General features: G+C 39.3%; 3 protein-coding genes across 3 annotated transcripts in view; all 3 read left to right on the top strand.

The window, feature by feature from the left end:
• Nucleotides 1–1,057, top strand: part of LOC141565251 (vomeronasal type-2 receptor 26-like) — a 30,577-nt gene extending 29,520 nt beyond the window's left edge. Inside the window, exon 5 of the mRNA XM_074308627.1 lies at nt 96–1,057. Within this exon, the coding sequence (XP_074164728.1) occupies nt 96–1,057 (962 nt within the window). The remainder of the gene's footprint in view (nt 1–95) is intronic.
• LOC141556251 (vomeronasal type-2 receptor 26-like) overlaps nt 1–20,014 on the top strand; it is a 210,689-nt gene that overhangs the window by 25,220 nt on the left and 165,455 nt on the right. The gene's annotated exons all lie outside the window — the stretch shown is intronic.
• Nucleotides 2,170–9,998, top strand: LOC141556262 (polyubiquitin-B). Its single transcript, XM_074290115.1, has 2 exons — nt 2,170–2,548; nt 9,318–9,998. The coding sequence occupies exons 1-2, from the start codon at nt 2,218–2,220 to the stop codon at nt 9,902–9,904; spliced, it is 918 nt and encodes a 305-aa protein (XP_074146216.1). The 5' UTR covers nt 2,170–2,217; the 3' UTR covers nt 9,905–9,998.

Raw genomic sequence — 20,014 nt, 5'->3', positions numbered from 1 at the left:
GAATCCTATGCTGCAGCTCTCCTGACTATTTCCTGCTGTGGGAATGTAGAGAACTGTTTTAATTTAAATTTTAAATCCTTGTTTGTCTCCTGCAGATGCTGAGCAGTGTCAGAAGTGCCCAGAGGATGAATATCCCAATGAGCAGAGAGATCACTGCCTCCCCAAGACTGTGACCTTCCTGGATGTGAATGACCCTTGGGGGAAGGCAGTGACAGCTGTAGCTCTTTCACTCTCATTGCTCACAGCCCTGGTTCTGTGGGTCTTTGTGAAATTCCAAGACACTCCCATAGTCCAAGCCAATAACAGGAACCTCAGCTACCTGCTCCTCACCTCCCTTTCCTCCTGCTTCCTCTGCTCCTTGCTCTTTGTGGGCCGTCCCACCACTGCTTCCTGCCTTTTCCGACAAACAGTATTTGCAGTTGTGTTCATAGTGGCTGTTTCCTCCATTTTGGCCAAAACTATCATAGTGGTTCTGGCTTTCAGGGTTACAGGACCAGGGAACAGGATGAGGATATTCCTTCATCCTAGAGTGCCCTACTGTGTTGTTCTCATCTGCTCTGGAATTCAAGGGCTTTTCTGTGCCATCTGGTTGGGGACCTCTCCCCCCTTTCCAGAAGCAGACACACACTCTGAATCCAGGCTCATCATCCTCACATGTAATGAGGGCTCTGCCTTTGCATTTTACTGTGTCCTGGGCTACATGGGCTTTCTGGCCCTGGGCAGCTTCACCATAGCCTTCCTGGCCAGGAACCTGCCTGATGCCTTCAATGAAGCCAAGTTCATCACTTTCAGCATGCTGGTGTTTTGCAGTGTCTGGATCTCTTTCCTCCCCACATATCAGAGCTCCAAAGGGAAAGCCTTGATGATAGTGGAGATCTTCTCCATCTTGGCCTCCAGCGCTGGTTTACTGGGCTGCATTTTTATTCCCAAATGTCTTGTGATTCTTCTGACATCATGGGAAAATACCATAAAACAGAACAAGAATCAAAGGCCTTCCAGGAACAAGGATTTTTCTTTTTTTAAATTTGATGTCTTTATTTTCCCCAGTTTCATGTAAAACACTAATTTTATCTTTATATTTAAAGCTTTGACTTTCACATTCTCTCCTTTCTTCCCCAACCCCAGAAGCATCGAGCTTCCACATGTGCAGTTACATAAAATATTTTATAAATGTCATAATGCCTACATGCATCATTCCTTGGCTTAATAAAAAGAACATATATATATATATTTATATTTGAACCTGTGTTACATCATCACTTTCATCATAAAGCCCTTGAGAGTAGTTTTGGATCATTGTGTTGTTGAAAAACAAAGTTATTTGCAGGTGACCAGTCTGCTATATTGCTTGACTTTGTACTCATTACCTTTTAGTTTTCATATTTTCATGTATATCTTTCTGGATTTTTCTGGTCATTGCACATAGAGAATCATCAAAGTATTCCATCACAATTACATACCACAATTTCTTCAATCATTCTGCATTTGATGGGAATTCTCTCAATTTCCAATTCTTTCCCCAAGAAAAAAAGTGACATCCAGATTTTTGTACATATATTTCCTTTTCCTTTTTTCTTAATCCCTTTTGGGTTTCAATCCATGTTAGTTTTAGGTGGATGAATTTGCCTAATTTTATGGCCTTTTCAACATAGATCATATATTTTAATTGATATCAATAGGGAACTGGCACATACGTTAAAACATTTCATTCCTTTATCTATACATTTGAGAAGAGCTGCTACATCAATGAAAGTTGCTTCAAAATTGTTTTCACAATGACTGTTGCTAACTGTATTTCTCCCATTCATTCCATTTTTTTTTCAATTTATTCCTCATCAAAGGAGGTTACTTCTCACCACACTTTTCACAATATCCCTTCTTTTCTCACCCTACCCCCTTCTCATATTCATTTTCCTCCTACTATCTTCCAAAATAATATGGATCTCTACATCTATTTCGTCTTACAACCAGTTTGACTGATTGTAATATTGACTCATTCTCCCTCCCCTCATTCATTCCCCTCTATTAAATGCTGTGTTTCCTCTTTAATAGAAGATAATTTATGCCATTCTACTTCTCCTTTTCCCTTCCTCCCAATTCATTCCTCCAGCCCTTTAATTTAATGAAATTTCTTTCAAAAAGGATTCTTTCGATCCGCCGAGGACAGGAGTTGACTCTGTTGTTCAGTGTGTCTGTCGCCATCGCCACCGCTTGACAATGCAGATCTTTGTGAAGACCTTGACTGGCAAGACCATCACCCTTGAAGTGGAGCCCAGTGACACCACTGAGAATGTCAAGGCCAAAATTCAGGACAAGGAAGGTATTCCCCCCGACCAGCAGAGATTGATCTTTGCCGGAAAGCAGCTGGAAGATGGGCGAAACTTGTCTGACTACAACATCCAGAAAGAATCCACCCTGCACTTGGTCCTTCGTCTCAGAGGTGGGATGCAGATCTTCGTGAAGACCTTGACTGGCAAGACCATCACCCTTGAAGTGGAGCCCAGTGATACCATTGAGAATGTCAAGGCAAAGATCCAGGATAAAGAAGGCATTCCCCAAGATGGCGGAGAGGAAACACACGACTCAGTGAACGTCCTCACTCCCTCACAACCAATTAGATAAATTAAGTCTCAAAATTAGCTCAGGACTGATAGATACCACAAGGACTGGAAGCACGACTTACCAGCTGAAGAGAATCTGGAGTTTCAACAGGAAAGGTCAGTTCTCAGGGGAGGAATAAGAAAGACCAGCACAGACGGTGGGGTAGGGGCACACTGCGCCCATTGCGCTGGGAGGGGCTCTGGGATCAGAGAAGCCACTGAGGTAAAGGAATCTGGCACAGGCTGTTAGCTCTTCTCTGCTAATTATTTAGCAGTTCAGAAAAGAAAGCCAAAATATTTTAAAACTCAGATTAGATTTTCCCCGGACCCTGGGGGTGACTCAGGCACAGATCTCTGGCACCAGGGGGTGTGGCCTCAGCTACCTCCTGAGAATAGTTAAGAGACTGACAAGTGGGTGGATATGGCCCAAGGCAACACACACTGCCTAGCTTAGCTGGAGGGAGTGGAACTCAGCTCCAGGAAGTCCCAGAAAAGCGGAACCTTTGAACTAGGGACCACGGTTTCTGGCAGACACTTCCAGTTTGAGCGCAGGGGCTTCTTACGTCACCTGCTGCAGACACCCACTCCCCACCCGGACACATAGGCTGGGCTTCTTGCTGTCTTCACTATTCTACGCCCTCGAAGCACAGTAGTGCTAATCACCTCTGAGGCACTCCCAGGGAGAGGGTGGGGAACTCTCTCCCAGAGCTCTCTCTTAGCTCAGGCTCAGGAGCCCCTGCATCCATCCGGTCTGGGAGGAAGCTGGTAAAGAAGTAAATAATTTCCTACCCCAGAGACAGACCCCAAAAGATTTTTTTTAAGTATGAGCAAAAAAGCTAGAAAAACCATAGATTCCTTCTATACAGAGAAAGAGCGGGTGTCCAACCCCGAGGAAGTTGACAGCAGAGAATCAGATAACAACCTAAAGGGGAACGATTCCTGCCCTCCATCACATAACTCTCTCCTAGAAGAAGCTCTTAAGAAATTGAGGGAGATCGAAGAAAAATGGGGAAAAGAAAGGGAAGTTATGATAGAGAATAACAATGTCCTGAAATTGGAGTTGGAAAAAATAAAGAATTCACAGGAGATGCAGGGAAACAAAATTAGTGAATTAGAAAAGATTAAAAAAACACAGGAAAGTAGGATTTCTGAATTGGAAAAGATAAAAAAGTCTCAAGAAAATAGAATTTCTGAATTGGAAAAAGAAAATAATTCTCAAAAAAAAAAATTAGGGAAATGGAAAAAAACTCAATAGAGCAAAATAATTCATTTAAAAACGAAATTGGGCATTTACAAAAAGAACTAAAAACTGTGAAAGAAGAAAATAACTCCTTAAAAGTCAGGATGGAACAAATAGAAAAGAATGATTCACAGAGAACCCAAGAATCAGTCAAACAAAACAAAAAAAATGAGAAGCTGGAGAACAACGTCAAATACTTACTGGGAAAATCTATAGACCTGGAAAATAGATCTAGGAGAGATAATCTGCGGATTATTGGACTTCCAGAAAACTATGACCAAAAAAAGAGCCTAGACTCTATTTTACAGGAAATTATCAAAGAGAACTGTCCAGAGATAATAGAAACAGAAGGGAAAGTAGATGTGGAAAGAATTCATCGAACTCCTTCTGAAATAGACCCTAAAAAAAGAACACCACGGAATATAGTGGCTAAGCTGCAGAATTACCACACAAAGGAGAAAATCCTGCAAGCAGCTAGAAAAAAACAATTTAAATACCAAGGTGCCACAATAAGGGTCACCCAAGATCTGGCTGCCTCCACATTAAAAGATAGAAGGGCCTGGAACCTGATATTCCGAAAGGCAAAAGATCAAGGACTGCAACCAAGAATGAACTACCCAGCTAAGTTTAGCATCTTTTTCCATGGAAGAAGATGGTCATTCAATGAAACAGAGGAATTCTATATGTTTCTAAGAAAAAAACCAGACTTAAACAAAAAATTTGATCTACATCCACAAGACTGAAGAGAAACAGAAAAAGGTACACAGAACCCTTGAGAACTGTAACTTTGTTGTGGGTATATAAAAAATACTCAAGGATAATTTGATTTTACTGATATAAAAGAAAAAAAGGGGGGTGTGGTAAAGGGAAGGAGGTCGGTTCAGAAAAAGGGGAAGGAGTGATAAAAAGAGGGAAACTACATCCCAGGAAGAGACATAGAAAATACACCATATCTGAGGGAACTTAGTGAGGGGGAGAATCATTGTGTGAATCTTACTCTCATCAGAAGAGGCTCAAAGAGTAAATAATTAACATATTTGTTTTTCAGAGAATTTTCTCTCACCTCATTAAAAGGGGGGAGAGGAAAAGGGGAAAGGAAAAGGAGAATAAGTGAAGGAACTTGGAGGGAGGGGGGAGGGATCCTAAAAAAAAAAAAAAAAAAAAGAGGGAGGGTTGCGCGTCACAAGGGGGGTCTGTAAATTAAATATCGGGGAGGGGGATCAGGGGGGTCAAGGGAAAAAAGTATAATCTGGGGATAATACGATGGCAGGAAATACAGAATTAGTAATTTTAACTGTAAATGTAAATGGGATGAACGATCCCATCAAACGGAGACGGATAGCAGATTGGATCAAAAAGCAGAACCCTACAATATGTTGTCTACAGGAAACACATTTAAAGCAGGGAGATACATACAGAGTAAAGGTAAAAGGTTGGAACAGAGCTTATTATGCTTCAGGTAAAGCCAAAAAAGCAGGGGTAGCTATCCTTATCTCAGATCAAGCAAAAGCAGAAGTAGATCTCATTAAAAAAGATAAGGAAGGAAACTATATCCTGCTGAAAGGTAGCATAAATAATGAAGCCATATCAATACTAAACATATATGCACCAAGTGGTATAGCATCTAACTTTCTAAAGGAAAAGTTAAGAGAACTGCAAGAAGAAATAGACAGTAAAACTATAATAGTGGGAGATCTCAACCTTGCACTCTCAGATTTAGACAAATCAAACCACAAAACAAACAAGAAAGAAATTAAAAAAGTAAATAGAACATTAGAAAAACTAGGTATGATAGACCTTTGGAGAAAACTGAATGGCAATAGGAAGGAATATACTTTCTTCTCAGCAGTTCATGGATCCTATACAAAAATTGACCATATATTAGGACATAAAGATCTCAAAATTAAATGTAGGAAGGCAGAAATAATAAATGCCTTCTTCTCAGATCACAATGCAATAAAAGCTACATTCAGTAAAAAGTTAGGGGTAAATAGACCAAAAAGTAATTGGAAACTGAATAATCTCATCTTAAAGAATGACTGGGTGAAAGAGCAAATTATAGAAACAATTAACAATTTCACCCAAGATAATGATAATGATGAGACATCATATCAAAATCTTTGGGATGCAGCTAAAGCAGTAATAAGGGGAAATTTTATGTCTTTAGAGGCTTATTTGAAGAAAATTGAGAAAGAGAAGATTAACGAATTGGGCTTACAACTTAAAAGGCTAGAAAAAGACCAAATTATAAACCCCCAACTAAAAATTAAACTCGAAATACAAAAATTAAAAGGAGAAATCAATAAAATTGAAAGTAAAAAAACTATTGAATTAATAAATAAAACCAAGAGTTGGTTTTATGAAAAAGCCAATAAAATAGATAAACCTTTAGTAAATTTGATCAAAAAAAAGAAAGAGGAAAATCAAATTGATAGTCTTACAAATGAAAAGGGGGATCTTTCCACCAATGAAGAGGAAATTAGAGAAATAATAAGGAGTTACTTTGCCCAACTTTATGCCAATAAATTTGATAACTTAAGTGAAATGGATGACTTTCTCCAAAAATATAGGCTCCCTAGATTAACAGAGGAGGAGATAAATTGCTTAAATAGTCCCATTTCAGAAAAAGAAATAGAACAAGCTATTAATCAACTCCCCAGGAAAAAATCCCCAGGGCCAGATGGATTCACATGTGAATTCTACCAAACATTTAAAGAACAATTAGCCCCAATGTTATATAAATTATTTGAAAAAATAGGGGATGAAGGAGTCCTACCAAACTCCTTTTATGACACAGACATGGTACTGATACCTAAACCTGGTAGATCGAAAACTGAGAAAGAAAATTATAGACCAATCTCCATAATGAATATTGATGCTAAAATCTTAAATAAGATATTAGCAAAAAGACTTCAGAAAATCATCTCCAAGATAATACACTATGATCAAGTAGGATTTATTCCAGGAATGCAGGGCTGGTTTAATATTAGGAAAACTATTAATATAATTGACCATATTAATAATCAAATTAATAAGAACCATATGATCATCTCAATAGATGCAGAAAAAGCATTTGACAAAATCCAACATCCATTCCTACTAAAAACTCTTGAGAGTATAGGAATAAATGGATTATTCCTTAGAATAATCAGGAGTATATATTTAAGACCGTCAGTAAGCATAATATGCAATAGAAATAAACTGCAACCTTTCCCAGTAAGATCAGGAGTGAAACAAGGTTGCCCACTATCACCATTACTATTCAATATAGTACTAGAAACGCTAGCCTCGGCAATAAGAGCCGAGAAAGAGATTCAAGGAATTAGAGTAGGAAATGAGGAAATCAAACTATCACTTTTTGCAGATGACATGATGGTATACTTAGAGAACCCCAAAGACTCTGCTAAAAAGCTACTAGAAATAATTCAAAATTTCAGCAAAGTGGCAGGATACAAAATAAATCCACATAAATCCTCGGCATTTTTATATATCACTAACAAAATGCAACAGCAAGAGATACAAAGAGAAATTCCATTCCAAACAAATGTTGAGAGTATAAAATATTTGGGAATCCATCTACCAAAGAAAAGTCAGGAATTATATGAGAAAAATTACAAAACACTTGCCACAAAAATAAAATCAGATTTAAATAATTGGAAAGACATTCAGTGCTCTTGGATAGGCCGAGCGAATATAATAAAGATGACAATACTCCCCAAACTAATCTATTTATTTAGTGCTATACCAATCAGACTCCCAAGAAACTATTTTAATGACCTAGAAAAAATAACAACAAAATTCATATGGAAGAATAAAAGGTCAAGAATTGCAAGGGAACTAATGAAAAAAAACTCAGAGGAAGGTGGTCTAAGTGTACCTGATCTAAAGCTATATTATATAGCAGCAGTCACCAAAACCATTTGGTATTGGCTACGAAATAGACCGGTAGATCAGTGGAACAGATTAGATACAAAGGACAAAAAAGGGTACATCTATAGCAATCTAATCTTTGACAAACCCAAAGATTCCAACATTAGGGATAAAAATTCATTATTCGGAAAAAACTGTTGGGAAAACTGGAAATTAGTATGGCAGAAATTAGATATGGATCCACACTTAACACCATATACCAAGATAAGATCAAAATGGGTCCATGATTTAGGCATAAAGAGGGAGATAATAAATAGATTAGAGGAACAGAGGATAATCTACCTCTCAGACTTGTGGAGGAGGAAGGAATTTATGACCAGAGGAGAACTAGAGATCATTATTGATCACAAAATAGAAGATTTTGATTACATCAAACTAAAAAGTTTCTGTACAAATAATACTAATGCAAACAAGATTAGAAGGGAAGTAACAAATTGGGAAAATATTTTTAAAAACAAAGGTTCTGACAAAGGTCTCATTTCCAAAATATATAGAGAACTGACCATAATTTATAAGAAACCGAACCATTCTCCAATTGATAAATGGTCAAAGGATATGAACAGACAATTCTCAGAGGAAGAAATTGAAACTATATCCACTCACATGAAAGAGTGTTCCAAATCACTACTGATCAGAGAAATGCAAATTAAGACCACTCTGAGATACCACTACACACCTGTCAGATTGGCTAAGATGACAGGAACAAATAATGACAAATGTTGGAGGGGATGTGGGGAAACTGGGACACTAATACATTGCTGGTGGAGTTGTGAAAGAATCCAGCCATTCTGGAGAGCAATCTGGAATTATGCCCAAAAAGTTATCAAACTGTGCATACCCTTTGACCCAGCAGCGCTACTACTGGGATTATATCCCAAAGAAATACTAAAGAGCGGAAAGAGACATATATGTGCCAAATGTTTGTGGCAGCTCTTTTTGTTGTAGCTAGAAACTGGAGGATGAATGGATGTCCATCAGTTGGAGAATGGTTGGGTAAATTGTGGTATATGAAGGTTATGGAATATTATTGCTCGGTAAGAAATGACCAGCAGGAGGAATATAGAGAGGCCTGGAGAGACTTAAATCAACTGATGCTGAGTGAAATGAGCAGAACCAGAAGATCACTGTACACTTCAACAACAATACTGTATGAGGATGTATTCTGATGGAAGTGGAAATCTTCAACATAAAGAAGATCCAACTCACTTCCAGTTGATCAATGATGGACAGAGGTAGCTGCACCCAGAGAAGAAACACTGGGAGGGGAATGAAAATTGTTAGCACTAATATCTGTCTGCCCAGGTTGCATGTACCTTCGGATTCTAATGTTTATTGTGCAACAAGAAAATGATATTCGCACACATGTATTGTACCTAGACTATATTGTAACACATGTAAAATGTATGGTATTGCCTGTCGTCGGGGGGAGGGAATAGAGGGAGGGGGGGTAAATTGGAAAAATGAATACAAGGGATAATATTATAAAATATATATATATATATAATAATAAAAAAAAAAAGAGTTAAAAAAAAAACAAAAAAAAGAAGGCATTCCCCCAGACCAGCAGAGACTGATCTTTGCCGGAAAGCAGCTGGAAGATGGTCGCACCCTGTCTGACTACAACATCCAGAAAGAATCTACCCTGCACTTGGTCCTTCGTCTCAGAGGTGGGATGCAGATCTTCGTGAAGACCTTGACTGGCAAGACCATCACCCTTGAAGTGGAGCCAAGTGATACCATTGAGAATGTCAAGGCAAAGATCCAGGATAAAGAAGGCATTCCCCCAGATCAGCAGAGATTGATTTTTGCCGGAAAGCAGCTGGAAGATGGTCGCACCCTGTCTGACTACAACATCCAGAAAGAATCCACCCTGCACTTGGTCCTTCGTCTCAGAGGTGGGATGCAGATCTTTGTGAAAACCTTGACTGGAAAAACCATCACCCTTGAAGTGGAGCCCAGTGATACCATTGAGAATGTCAAGGCCAAAATTCAAGACAAAGAAGGCATTCCCCCAGACCAGCAGAGACTGATCTTTGCCGGAAAGCAGCTGGAAGATGGGCGTACCCTGTCTGACTACAACATCCAGAAAGAATCCACCCTGCACTTGGTCCTGTGCTTGAGGGGAGGTGTCTAAAATTCCCTCAAGTTTCTTTCAAGCTTTTGAGTAATTTCACTGCACTTTTCTTTCAATAAAGTTGTTGCATTCCCCCCCCAAAAAAAAAAAAGGATTCTTTCATATTCATATTCAATTCACACCTATGCACTCTGTTTATACTCACTCCTTCTAACTTCCCTAATAATGGGAAAATTTCTCATGAATTACATGGAAGAATGTCAACAGATAAATCAGGTAAAGTCTCTTATCATTTCCACTTGCTGATTAATTACTTGTGCTTTTCCTGAGTCCTGTAAGTGAAAGTCAAATTTTCTGTTCAGCTCTGGCCTTTTCCTCACAAATACTTGGAATTCGGCTATTATCCTGTGTTTTTTCTGTTTTCCTTAAGGTTTATCATCAGTTTTACTGGGGAGGTGATTCCTGGTTACAATGCCAGATCCTTTGCTCTACAGAAATTCTACTTCCAAATTCTCTGATCCTTTAAAAAAGAAATAACAATATCTTATGTATTCTAACTGGCTTTTCACTATACTTGAATTCTTCCTTTCTAAATACTTGCAATATTTTCCCATTTACCTAAAAGTTCTGGAGTTTGACTACCCTATTTCTGGACATTTTCTTCCTGAGTTCTTCAGATGATGATCAGTGTGTTCATTCCACTAGTCTTTTCCCCTCTAGAATAAATACCTAGAGTTTTCCTCAATATCATCTTACCAGAAGATGTCTTGGAAGTCCCATTATTTTAAATGATCTCTGTGGCACCATTATTTATCCAGTGAGATATATCAGATTGTTTTCTACTTTTTCATTATGTATATTTCGAATAATTATATCTGGAAGCATTAGCTTGACCAATTATACCTTATATTTCTGCAAAGACAACAGCAGATTCAGAGTTGGTATTCCTTCATTGCTGGGATCAAGGCAGGGCTGGGACTTTACTGGCTTGACCTATACCACTATTGTGATCTAACTCACAATAGACCTTTCCAAGTTGTCATAGATTAGAAAAATATACCACTCCATCTTTTTTTTCTGAGTAATAAACTCTAAAATGCATTTATCATCATTTTAAAGGCATTTGGAGGATTTAGGGTGAAACTGAAATGAGTTCCTTCTTTATTTGGCTTTCTGAGCTCTGTGTCCAAGATGTTTTAGGGAACATAGAGTAGCATTCCTTTTTCTTTCTTTCTTTCTTTTTTTCTTTCTTTCTTTCTTTCTTTCTTTTATTTTTTCTTTATTAAAGCTTGTAACATATGCATGGGCAAAATAACTATGGATATCTATACATATATAGTGTTCAACATATACTGTAATATATTTAACATGTATTGCTCTATCTGCCATTTAGAGGAGGGGGTGGGTGGAAGGAGGGGAAAAGTTGGAACAGAAAGTTTTACAAGGGTCAATGCTGAAAAAATACCTATGCATATATCTTGTAAATAAAAAGCTAAAATTAAAAAAATATGCATTGACAATTCTTCAACATTAAGCCTTGTTCCAATTTCCCCCCTTTCCTAAACCCTTCCCGGGATGGCAAGTAGTCCAATATATGTTAAACATGGTAGAAATGTGGGTTGTGATACATATTTATACAATTATCTTGCTGTGCTAGAAAATTCAAATGCAACCAGAAAAAAAGTGAGAAACAAAATAAAATGCAAGCAAATGACAACAAGAAAGTGAAAATTTTCTATTGTGAACTACACTCAGTCCCCACAATCCTCTCTCTGGTTATACAAGGCTCTCTTTATCAAAACCATTGGACCTGGTCTGAAACATCTCATTGTTGAAGAGAGCCACATGTTCCTGAATTGATCATCATATGACCTTGTTGTTGCCATGCACAATGATCTCCTGGTTCTGCTCTGTTCACCATCATCAGCTCATATAAGTCTCTCCGGACCTCTCTGAAATGTTCTTGCTGGTCCTTGTTATAGAACAATAATTAGAGTAGAATTGCTTGGGATATTTCTGGGATAACAGGCTTGAAGAATGTAATAGTAACAAGGCCTTCCTGAAGTACACAATTTTTGACTCTGTTACAATAAGTAGAATGTTACCACCAAGTGCTACAGTTTATGATTGTTACAATAGGCAGACTTACTGCTAATCTCTGTTTAATGTTCATGCCAAGCTACAAGGAAGAGCAGGATGTGTATCTGTAATCTTGAAACATTCACTAAGTAACCTGAAGACTCTAGTGTTCTTGCAATATGAGTTTAGAGAAAATACAGACCCTGGCTCTCAAACAATAAATGGAATGCTTAGATGGTACCTGGTTGGCTCCTGTACTTTTGTTTCCAGACTCATCCTAGTTAGGGCATCAGGCATCCACACTAGGACTCAAACAGGACCTGAATGCCATTGCAGAGGAGAGGGACCCCTTGTTGAGCTCCAGGATTTAGGTAAAAGGTAAAATCACTATCTCCAGGCTAACACAAGAATTAGGTAGAAGTAATACTGAGTTTTGTACCACTGATACCTATGTAGTGCACATATTGAATCAGAATGGGGCAAAAGCAATCAGGTGACAGGGACCTAGGATGTTACCTGAAAGTATTAAAGAAGCTGGGAAAGGAAAGAGAATTGGGAATTACTACAGGACAGTTACAGGAATTTTTAGAGTTTAGAGAAAAATGCTGTTTTTGGTTTTCACAAGACAGAGGGAAGACAGAGGGAAAATCAATGAGTAAATATTTTAGAGAAACAGGGCCAGGAGTTTTTCCAGTTATTATATTTTCTAGTTGAAATATTTTGAAAATCTCTCTTCTGCCTCCAGAGGGGGCTGTTTTAAGTTCTAGAGTGCTTAAAGTAGATTTGTCTGCTAGTACTGTGGAGGAAGAAGACTTGCCCCAAGCTATAGAATGTTTAAATGTTAATAAAAAGGATAATTCACACAACCCACAGTTCCCTGTTTAGAGGCTACTCTTAATACAGATCTGAAGGGAAACTAAATTCTTACAGAAATGAATCAAGTAGGTGAGTTCAGGAGGCAATTAAGAGAGCTAAAGAAAGAGAAGACATCTTTTTAGAAATGCAGTTAGCTTTGCCAGTTATTGAAACCGCAGATCCAAGTAATCCAGGACAAAATAGGAGAGAATATCAATCAATGGACTTGTAATTACTGAAAGTGTTACATCAGCTGCTTCCAGTGATGGTTCCAATAGTCCTCATGCCTTTACCCTGTTAGATTCAGTCTCATGAAGGGCCTCGCCTCCTTTAACCAGGTGTTCAATGGCAAAAACCACCTTAGAAGGAGGACATTATTTAATATGGAAGGCAGCCGTTTTTTCGGAATGGCAAGACCAAGTCCAGATCAATGATCACACCGTGGTCAGAATCACCTTTGAGATTCTCACTGGAATGGGAGTAGTTAGTCAGTGAAGAAATCAATCAAATTATGAATTAATAGCTTATGAATAAGTGATGAAGACAGCTAGAGCAGCATGGGAAAAGATACTTGGGAAACCTGGCAGAGAGACATCAGATACAAAAATCATTCAGGGACTTAATGAGGCCTTGGCTGAGTTTGTCAGTCACTGAATGACAGCAGTTCAGTATTCTCTCAGTGATGGGGAGATAGCCCACATTTGATTAAGACAACTTGCCCTTGAAAATGCTCATGGAGATTGTAAAAATGCATTATCTGGGGCCAAACCAGAAATGTCTTTAGTAGAAATGTTCTAAAGGTGTAAGAAAGTTGGAACTCCTTTCAAGCCCCAGCAATGACTGCTGCGCTGAATCAGGATAATCACAATCTCAGAATTTTTCAAAATCCCATGGATGCTATAATTGGGGACAAAGGGGTCATATGAAGATAAATTTTAGTAACCAGAAGGTTTCACCACATTGCAATTCATCAGATAAACTTTTGACTTTATGTCCAAAATGTTGGAAGGGCCCAGAGTTGTGCTTTTCAATGTCCTTCTCAGAATAACAGGCAAGATAAAGAGATATCAGAAACTATCTTCAGGGCCAGCTCTAGCTGCAGATGATGGAAACCACACTTTGCCTTATTGCCTCCAAACAATACCTTATATCCTACTTATTGACAATATGGGATGGAATACACACAACCCCCAGGGAAGTACAAGCCTTGATTTATGTTCCTCGGTGTCACACTGAATTACTGACAATGTGGGAAGATGTTCTCTCTGCACTGGAGTCTCGGGTCTTCTTCCTTTGGGCATAGGAGGGCTCATGTCAGCACTTAGTTTGCGGTCATTACTAGGGCTTATGGCTATTCCTCAGGTAGTAGATTGTGATTTTTGAAGGGGAAATGTGTATTCCTCGCTTTCTGCTCCTCACCAGGACATTAAGTAAAAAGCAGGAAAGGACAGCACAGTTACTGATAATATCTTACAAAAGAGTAGAAAGAGAATATTAACATGTTCTGGAAGCATAGGAAAAGGAGTGTTCTGGAAGCAATTTATAGCTGATTCTAGGCCACTTTTATGGTTGAAAATAGAAGGAAACCTCTTTGGAAGGTCGGTGGACACAGGAGCTGATAAGTCGGTGATGTCACAGTGCCTTTGCTCACAAGCTTGGCCAACATAAGAGCCCACAAACCTTTACAAGGCATAAGTGCTAAATGGTTATTGGGGAGAAAGGAGAATAATGTACAGCGGTTCAAATCTGAAGTTCTCCAGACATTCCCTGTACATTTACGGGGGAGAGATTTTGCTAAAAGGGATGAATGTCATACAATTCTTCATAGGGGTCCCTGACAGAAAGAATAGGCACAATAACAAAGGGGCCTAAGATCAAATGGAAAGGAGAGCCCCAAAGGGGAGGATTTTGGGCCCCTAACAAATGATAAAACAGAGGCCCTTTGGGAAAATTGTCAACAATTACAAACTGGTCACATAAAGCAATCCACTCGCCCATGGAATCCACCCAGATTCACTACCAAAGAATAATCAGGGAAATGGAGAAAGTTAAACAATTTATTCATATTAACAATAGAATGGAATGTATGGGCAGCTTTTAGCCAGGACTTCCCTCACCCAATGATATCACTAGGAATGACACAGATGGATCATGGACATTCAGGACTGTTTCACTGTTCATTTAAGATGGGAAGACTGTCCTTATTTTGCATTTTCAACACTCTCCACCAATGTGAAGGAACCTTACTGAAGATTTCCACAGAAAGTCTTTCCACAGGATATAAAAACACACCTACTGTGTGTCATCAGAATGTGGCAGAAATTAGAGCTCCTGTCAGAACCAAATGAAAACGAGCCCGCATTGTGCATGACATGGATGGCATCCTATGTGCCCATTAGGATCAGGAAATTATACAACAGATACTGAGACCCAGCTTCCGTTCTGGAAATTGTCCTCGGATCCCAGGTGGAGAACATGAATCTACATCCAAATCATTTCTGCAGAGATTTCCACACTGGCAGCACTGCCCCCAACCCCAACCCCATTTCCCCACCCCTGTCCTCCCAGCAACATGACTATATGCCTGGAGACCAAGTCACAAACATAGGAAACACTGCAGGAGAAAGTCACCCGTGTCCCAATGCCATTCTCGGAAACATTCCCAAAGGGCAGGATAACCGCCTCCCTGTGACCCCCCATGTGTCCGGGACCCTCCTCTCCAGGGTCGGGGTGCTCTGGGTCTCCCCAAGGAGAACAATCAGATTCTGGCCCAGCGGACGAAGAGCAGGAAGCTCCCCTTCACAGCTAGGAGACTACATCCCCTCTAGATTGGGCAGCTCCCAGCAGGGGGAGGGAAGGCAGGGATCCCCTTACAGAAAGTACAGGGGGCATAATTCTTATCCTATATCCCTAAGAAAGGTGATTTCTGGAGTTTTCTATATTGTACTAAAGCAGGAAGAAGGTCTGCATTTGGCAGGATGGCTTTAGGGCAAAGAAATTGTATTTCTAAGTATATCCTCTTTTCCACAAAAGGAGCTTTTCAAAGTTTTGTTACTAGAATTAGTGGGAAAGGCTGAATCATGACTTCCCATGTCCCCTGGAGGTGCTCAGAGGAGAGCCTGCCCCACTGGGGGCCACACATCCTGCTCTGGTTCCACTTTCCCAGAAGTCCCCACTGCTTTTCCCCCTCAGGGCTCTAAGGGCAGCTCTATGTGGGGGAGGGGAGTCCTGTAGCCAGCCTTCCTCAGAAAGAAGGAAGAAAAGGAGCATTTCTTCAGGGCTTCCTGCAGGTAAAGAGCTGGGGATCCAGAGAGAAAAGACAGCCCTGCTCTTTGAGAGGGGCTCCTGCACCTCAGAGAGGGCCCAAGGCCCCGGGAAGGCCTCCTGCTCCCTGCCATTGCCCCCAATAAAAGCACTTTGTTCCTGAGACTGAACCCCTGCATGGGCCGAGTGTTAGTCCTGGTCTGAGGCAGAGAACCTTTGTCCCACCGGCCCCACTGAGTCAGCCCCCAGGAAGGAGCCTTGTTTCCAGTACTGAGTTCTGGCCCAGAGCAGGTAAATGTCCCCAGCTGCATGTCAGGAGTGTGTCCCTGGCCTGAATGTTTTCCCTGACTAAGGAGCCCTGCCTCCCACTGCATGCTTGATAATGAACCTCCTGCCTCAAAAGCTTGAGAACTTCCTCCTTTTTAATGAGGGAAAGGAAAGGGGGACCCCATTTCTCAGCGCATAGATAGTCCCATGAGGCTCAGTGTCTCCTGTAAAATGAATTTACAGGCCCGAAAACCTAGATTGATAAATAAAAGGTTTATTGTAGGAATTTGGAAGTAAAGCTCAGTTAGAAAGACGCCAGGGCCGAAGGTGGCCGTTGGCGGGCAGGAACCCTTACGTGGCTGGAAGGATACCATGTGTTGGCTGGGAGGGCTCCTGCAATGAGGGCATTCCCGCTCACCTCAATTTCTCCTTATATATTTCTCCTTCCAATCTGGTTCATTACTCCTTTAAAAATTTAGATCCTCCAGTAGTAGGGTAAAAATGGATAACTGATATATTCAATAAGATTTTGAATTAAATAAGTAAACCTCTTTGAAGTATCATTGACGAATTACCATTTCAGTTAAAACTGGAGCAAGAAAGACCTGGAAAAGTGACTAGGACTGATTGGTGGGATTAAGAATTGGAGTATTCAAAATAGCTCCCTACTTGTGCTTATGGTGAGGATGTAATTTCTTCTGATTCTCTTCTCTTGGAATGAATGAGGAAAAGACTATATGGCATCATTTGTTCCAGTGACTTTTCAGTGTCCGTAAGGATGCAGCAGTTTTTAGAAAGCAATGTTAGGTGTTTCTAAGAACAGAAACTGAAATCCTGACCAAGTCAAAGCAAGTTGAGGGTTATCTGGTCTCAAAGATTGGCCATACAAGGCTCCTTTCAAGCTCAGTCAAATGTGAGTAGCTCTGAAGCCCTCTGCTGGGTACTGGGAGCTTCTTTTACATTCTGACAAGAGGTTTCTGAATTTCATCTGACCCAGTATCAAATGGAGTTGCCAGTGTGGTTGTATGTCACCGATACTGGAGTAGTGAGCTTCACATCCACCTGGTCCTGTGGTCAGCCAGGGTAGGTCATAAACTTGTTTTGCCACAACACTGTGGTTTGCTTGAGAGTCATAACCCTCCCAATAGGTAATCATCTGCCCAGGCTCCCACATCTGGCCTTTTGTGATTACACCTATCCATACTCCCAAGCCTTTCCTTTGCATAGAACAAATCAACTTGCTTAAAACCTCAATTGAATAATGAGAAAAAGATATAAAAAAGTGAGTGAAGAAAATAATTCATTAAACATCAGAATTGAACAAATGGAATTGAATGACTCGAGGAAACACCCAGAATCAGTCAAGCAAAACCAAAAAATTGAAACAATGGACAAAAATATCAAATATCATCTTGGGAAAACAAAGGACATAGAAAATAGATCTAGGAGAGAAAATCTGAGAATTATTGGACTTCCTGAAAAATATGATGAAAAAAAGAGCCTGGACAGCAGGAAATTATCAAAGGGAACTGCCCAGATGTTATAGAAACATAAATTCAAAGAGTTCATCAATCACCTACTGAAAGGGACCCTAAAATCAAAACACCAAAAAATAATCGTGGCCAAATTCCAGAAAAATCAGATGAAGGAAAAAGTCTGCAAATTGCTAGGAAAAAAATCAATTACTGGATTACCCAGGAGCTAGCAATGTCCATAGTAAAGGATCGCAGGGCCTGGAATATGATATTCTGAAAGGTAAGGAACTGGGTATACAGCCAAAAATATCTTAAACTGCCAAAATGAGCATTTGTTTTTTCCAGGGAATAAGATGGACATTCAATGAAATAAATGAATTTCATCTATTTCTGATGAAAAAATTGGAACTAAACAAACGTTTGATCTACAAATATAGAACTCAAGAGAAATTTAAAAATGTAAAAAAAATCTTAGGAACTATACTTCTGCTATAAAAATATATAAAGAACACATGTATACTTTGTTCTAGAAACCAGAGGTGGAAAGGCAATTGTACCAGAAAAACGGTAAAGTGGGGTTTCTACATCTCACGAAGAGGAAATGGAAACCTATTCTATCTGAAAAAAGAAAGGAGGAGGATGAACATGGAGTGTAACCTACTCTCATCAGAATTGACCAAAAGAGGAAAATATTAGACATATTTGATTTATGGCGAAACTTCTCCCACCTCATTGAAAAGTAGGAGGGGAAAAGTGAAAAGGGAAGGAGTAATCAAAGTGGAAGGGAATAAAAAAATTGTGAGGAAAAGGGGTAAGATAGGGGGATTAACTCTAAGGTGGGGAGAGAGAGGCCTGTGAGAAGCAAATGGTGCTCACAAGTTTAATATTGGGGAAGGGAATAAGGGGGAAGGAAAGGAGAAAAGCATAAGCAGGGGATAACAAGATGGTAAGCAATACAGAATTGGATATTTTAACCATAAATGTGAATGGGGTAAACTTCCACATAAAGAGGAAGCAGCTAGCAGACTGGATTAAAACCCAGAATCCTACAATATGTTGTTCACAGGAAACACACTTGAAGCAGGGTGATACATAAAAAGTAAAGTAAAAGGTTGGAACAGAATCTACTATGCTTCAGGTGAAGTCAGAAAAGCAGTGGTAGCCATTCTGATCTCAGATCAAGCAAAAGTAAAATTTGCTAATTAAAAGAGATAAAGAAGGGAACTATATCTTGCTAAAGGGTAACATAGATAATGAACCAATATCAATAGTAAACATATGTGTAACAAGGGGTGTAGCATCTAAATTCTTAAAAAAGTAATTAAGAGAGCTGCAAGAAGGAACAGACAGCAATACTATAATAGTAGGAAATCTCAACCTTGCACTCTCAGAATTAGAAAAATCAAACCACAAAATAAATAAGAAAGAAATTAAAGAAGTAAACAGAATACTGGAAAAGTTAGATATGATAGATCTTGGGGAAAAACAAAATGGAGACAGAAAGGAGTACATTTTCTTCTCAGCCGTTTCTATTTTGTTCATGTTGATTGGTATAGCATCGAATAAGTAGATTAATTTAGGCAGTAAATTTTTATTATATTAACTTGGCCTAACCATGAACACTTGCTATTTTCCCAAGAGATTAGATGTGACTTTATTTATGGCGAAAGTCTTTTGTAATTGTATTCATATAGTTCTTCACTTTTCCTTGGTAGATGTAATACCCAGGCTATCTTTCTGGAGGTCCTCCAGAAGGCCTTCATCTCAGCAGGATAATCATCATGAGGATGGACAGAAATAGACTCTAAAGTCTTTACTGAGTCTTTTAGAAGTCTGTGTCTGTCACAGTCTGACCCAATTTCAGTTTGAGCCCATCTCCTTGAGCAGTCTGCCAGTCCACCTGTCTACACCAGTCTCAGTCTGAGTCTGACTTTGTCTCTCAGCCCTTAAATTCCCTATTACAATTATAGCAACATCACCATACTAAGTACTGAGGATATGTAAACTAAAGAACCAATATCTCATCAATTCCACTAAATAAACATCTTGTTGTAAGTATCCTTATTTCAAGCCTACTTCTCTAGAATTGTGACTCTACAGGTAGACTCCTAAATATTTTATATTTTCTACAGTTAGTTCAAATGAAATTTCTCTTTATATTTCTTGCTGCTGGATTTTGTTTGTTGGTAATATATTACAATGCTGATGATTTGTATGGATTTATTTTGTG

Source organism: Sminthopsis crassicaudata, chromosome 1 (genome assembly GCF_048593235.1).
Source record: "Sminthopsis crassicaudata isolate SCR6 chromosome 1, ASM4859323v1, whole genome shotgun sequence".
Classification (NCBI taxonomy): Eukaryota; Metazoa; Chordata; class Mammalia; order Dasyuromorphia; family Dasyuridae; genus Sminthopsis; species Sminthopsis crassicaudata.
The sequence above is the reverse complement of the archived record's forward strand: the minus strand, read 5'-3'. Positions and strand labels throughout refer to the sequence as shown.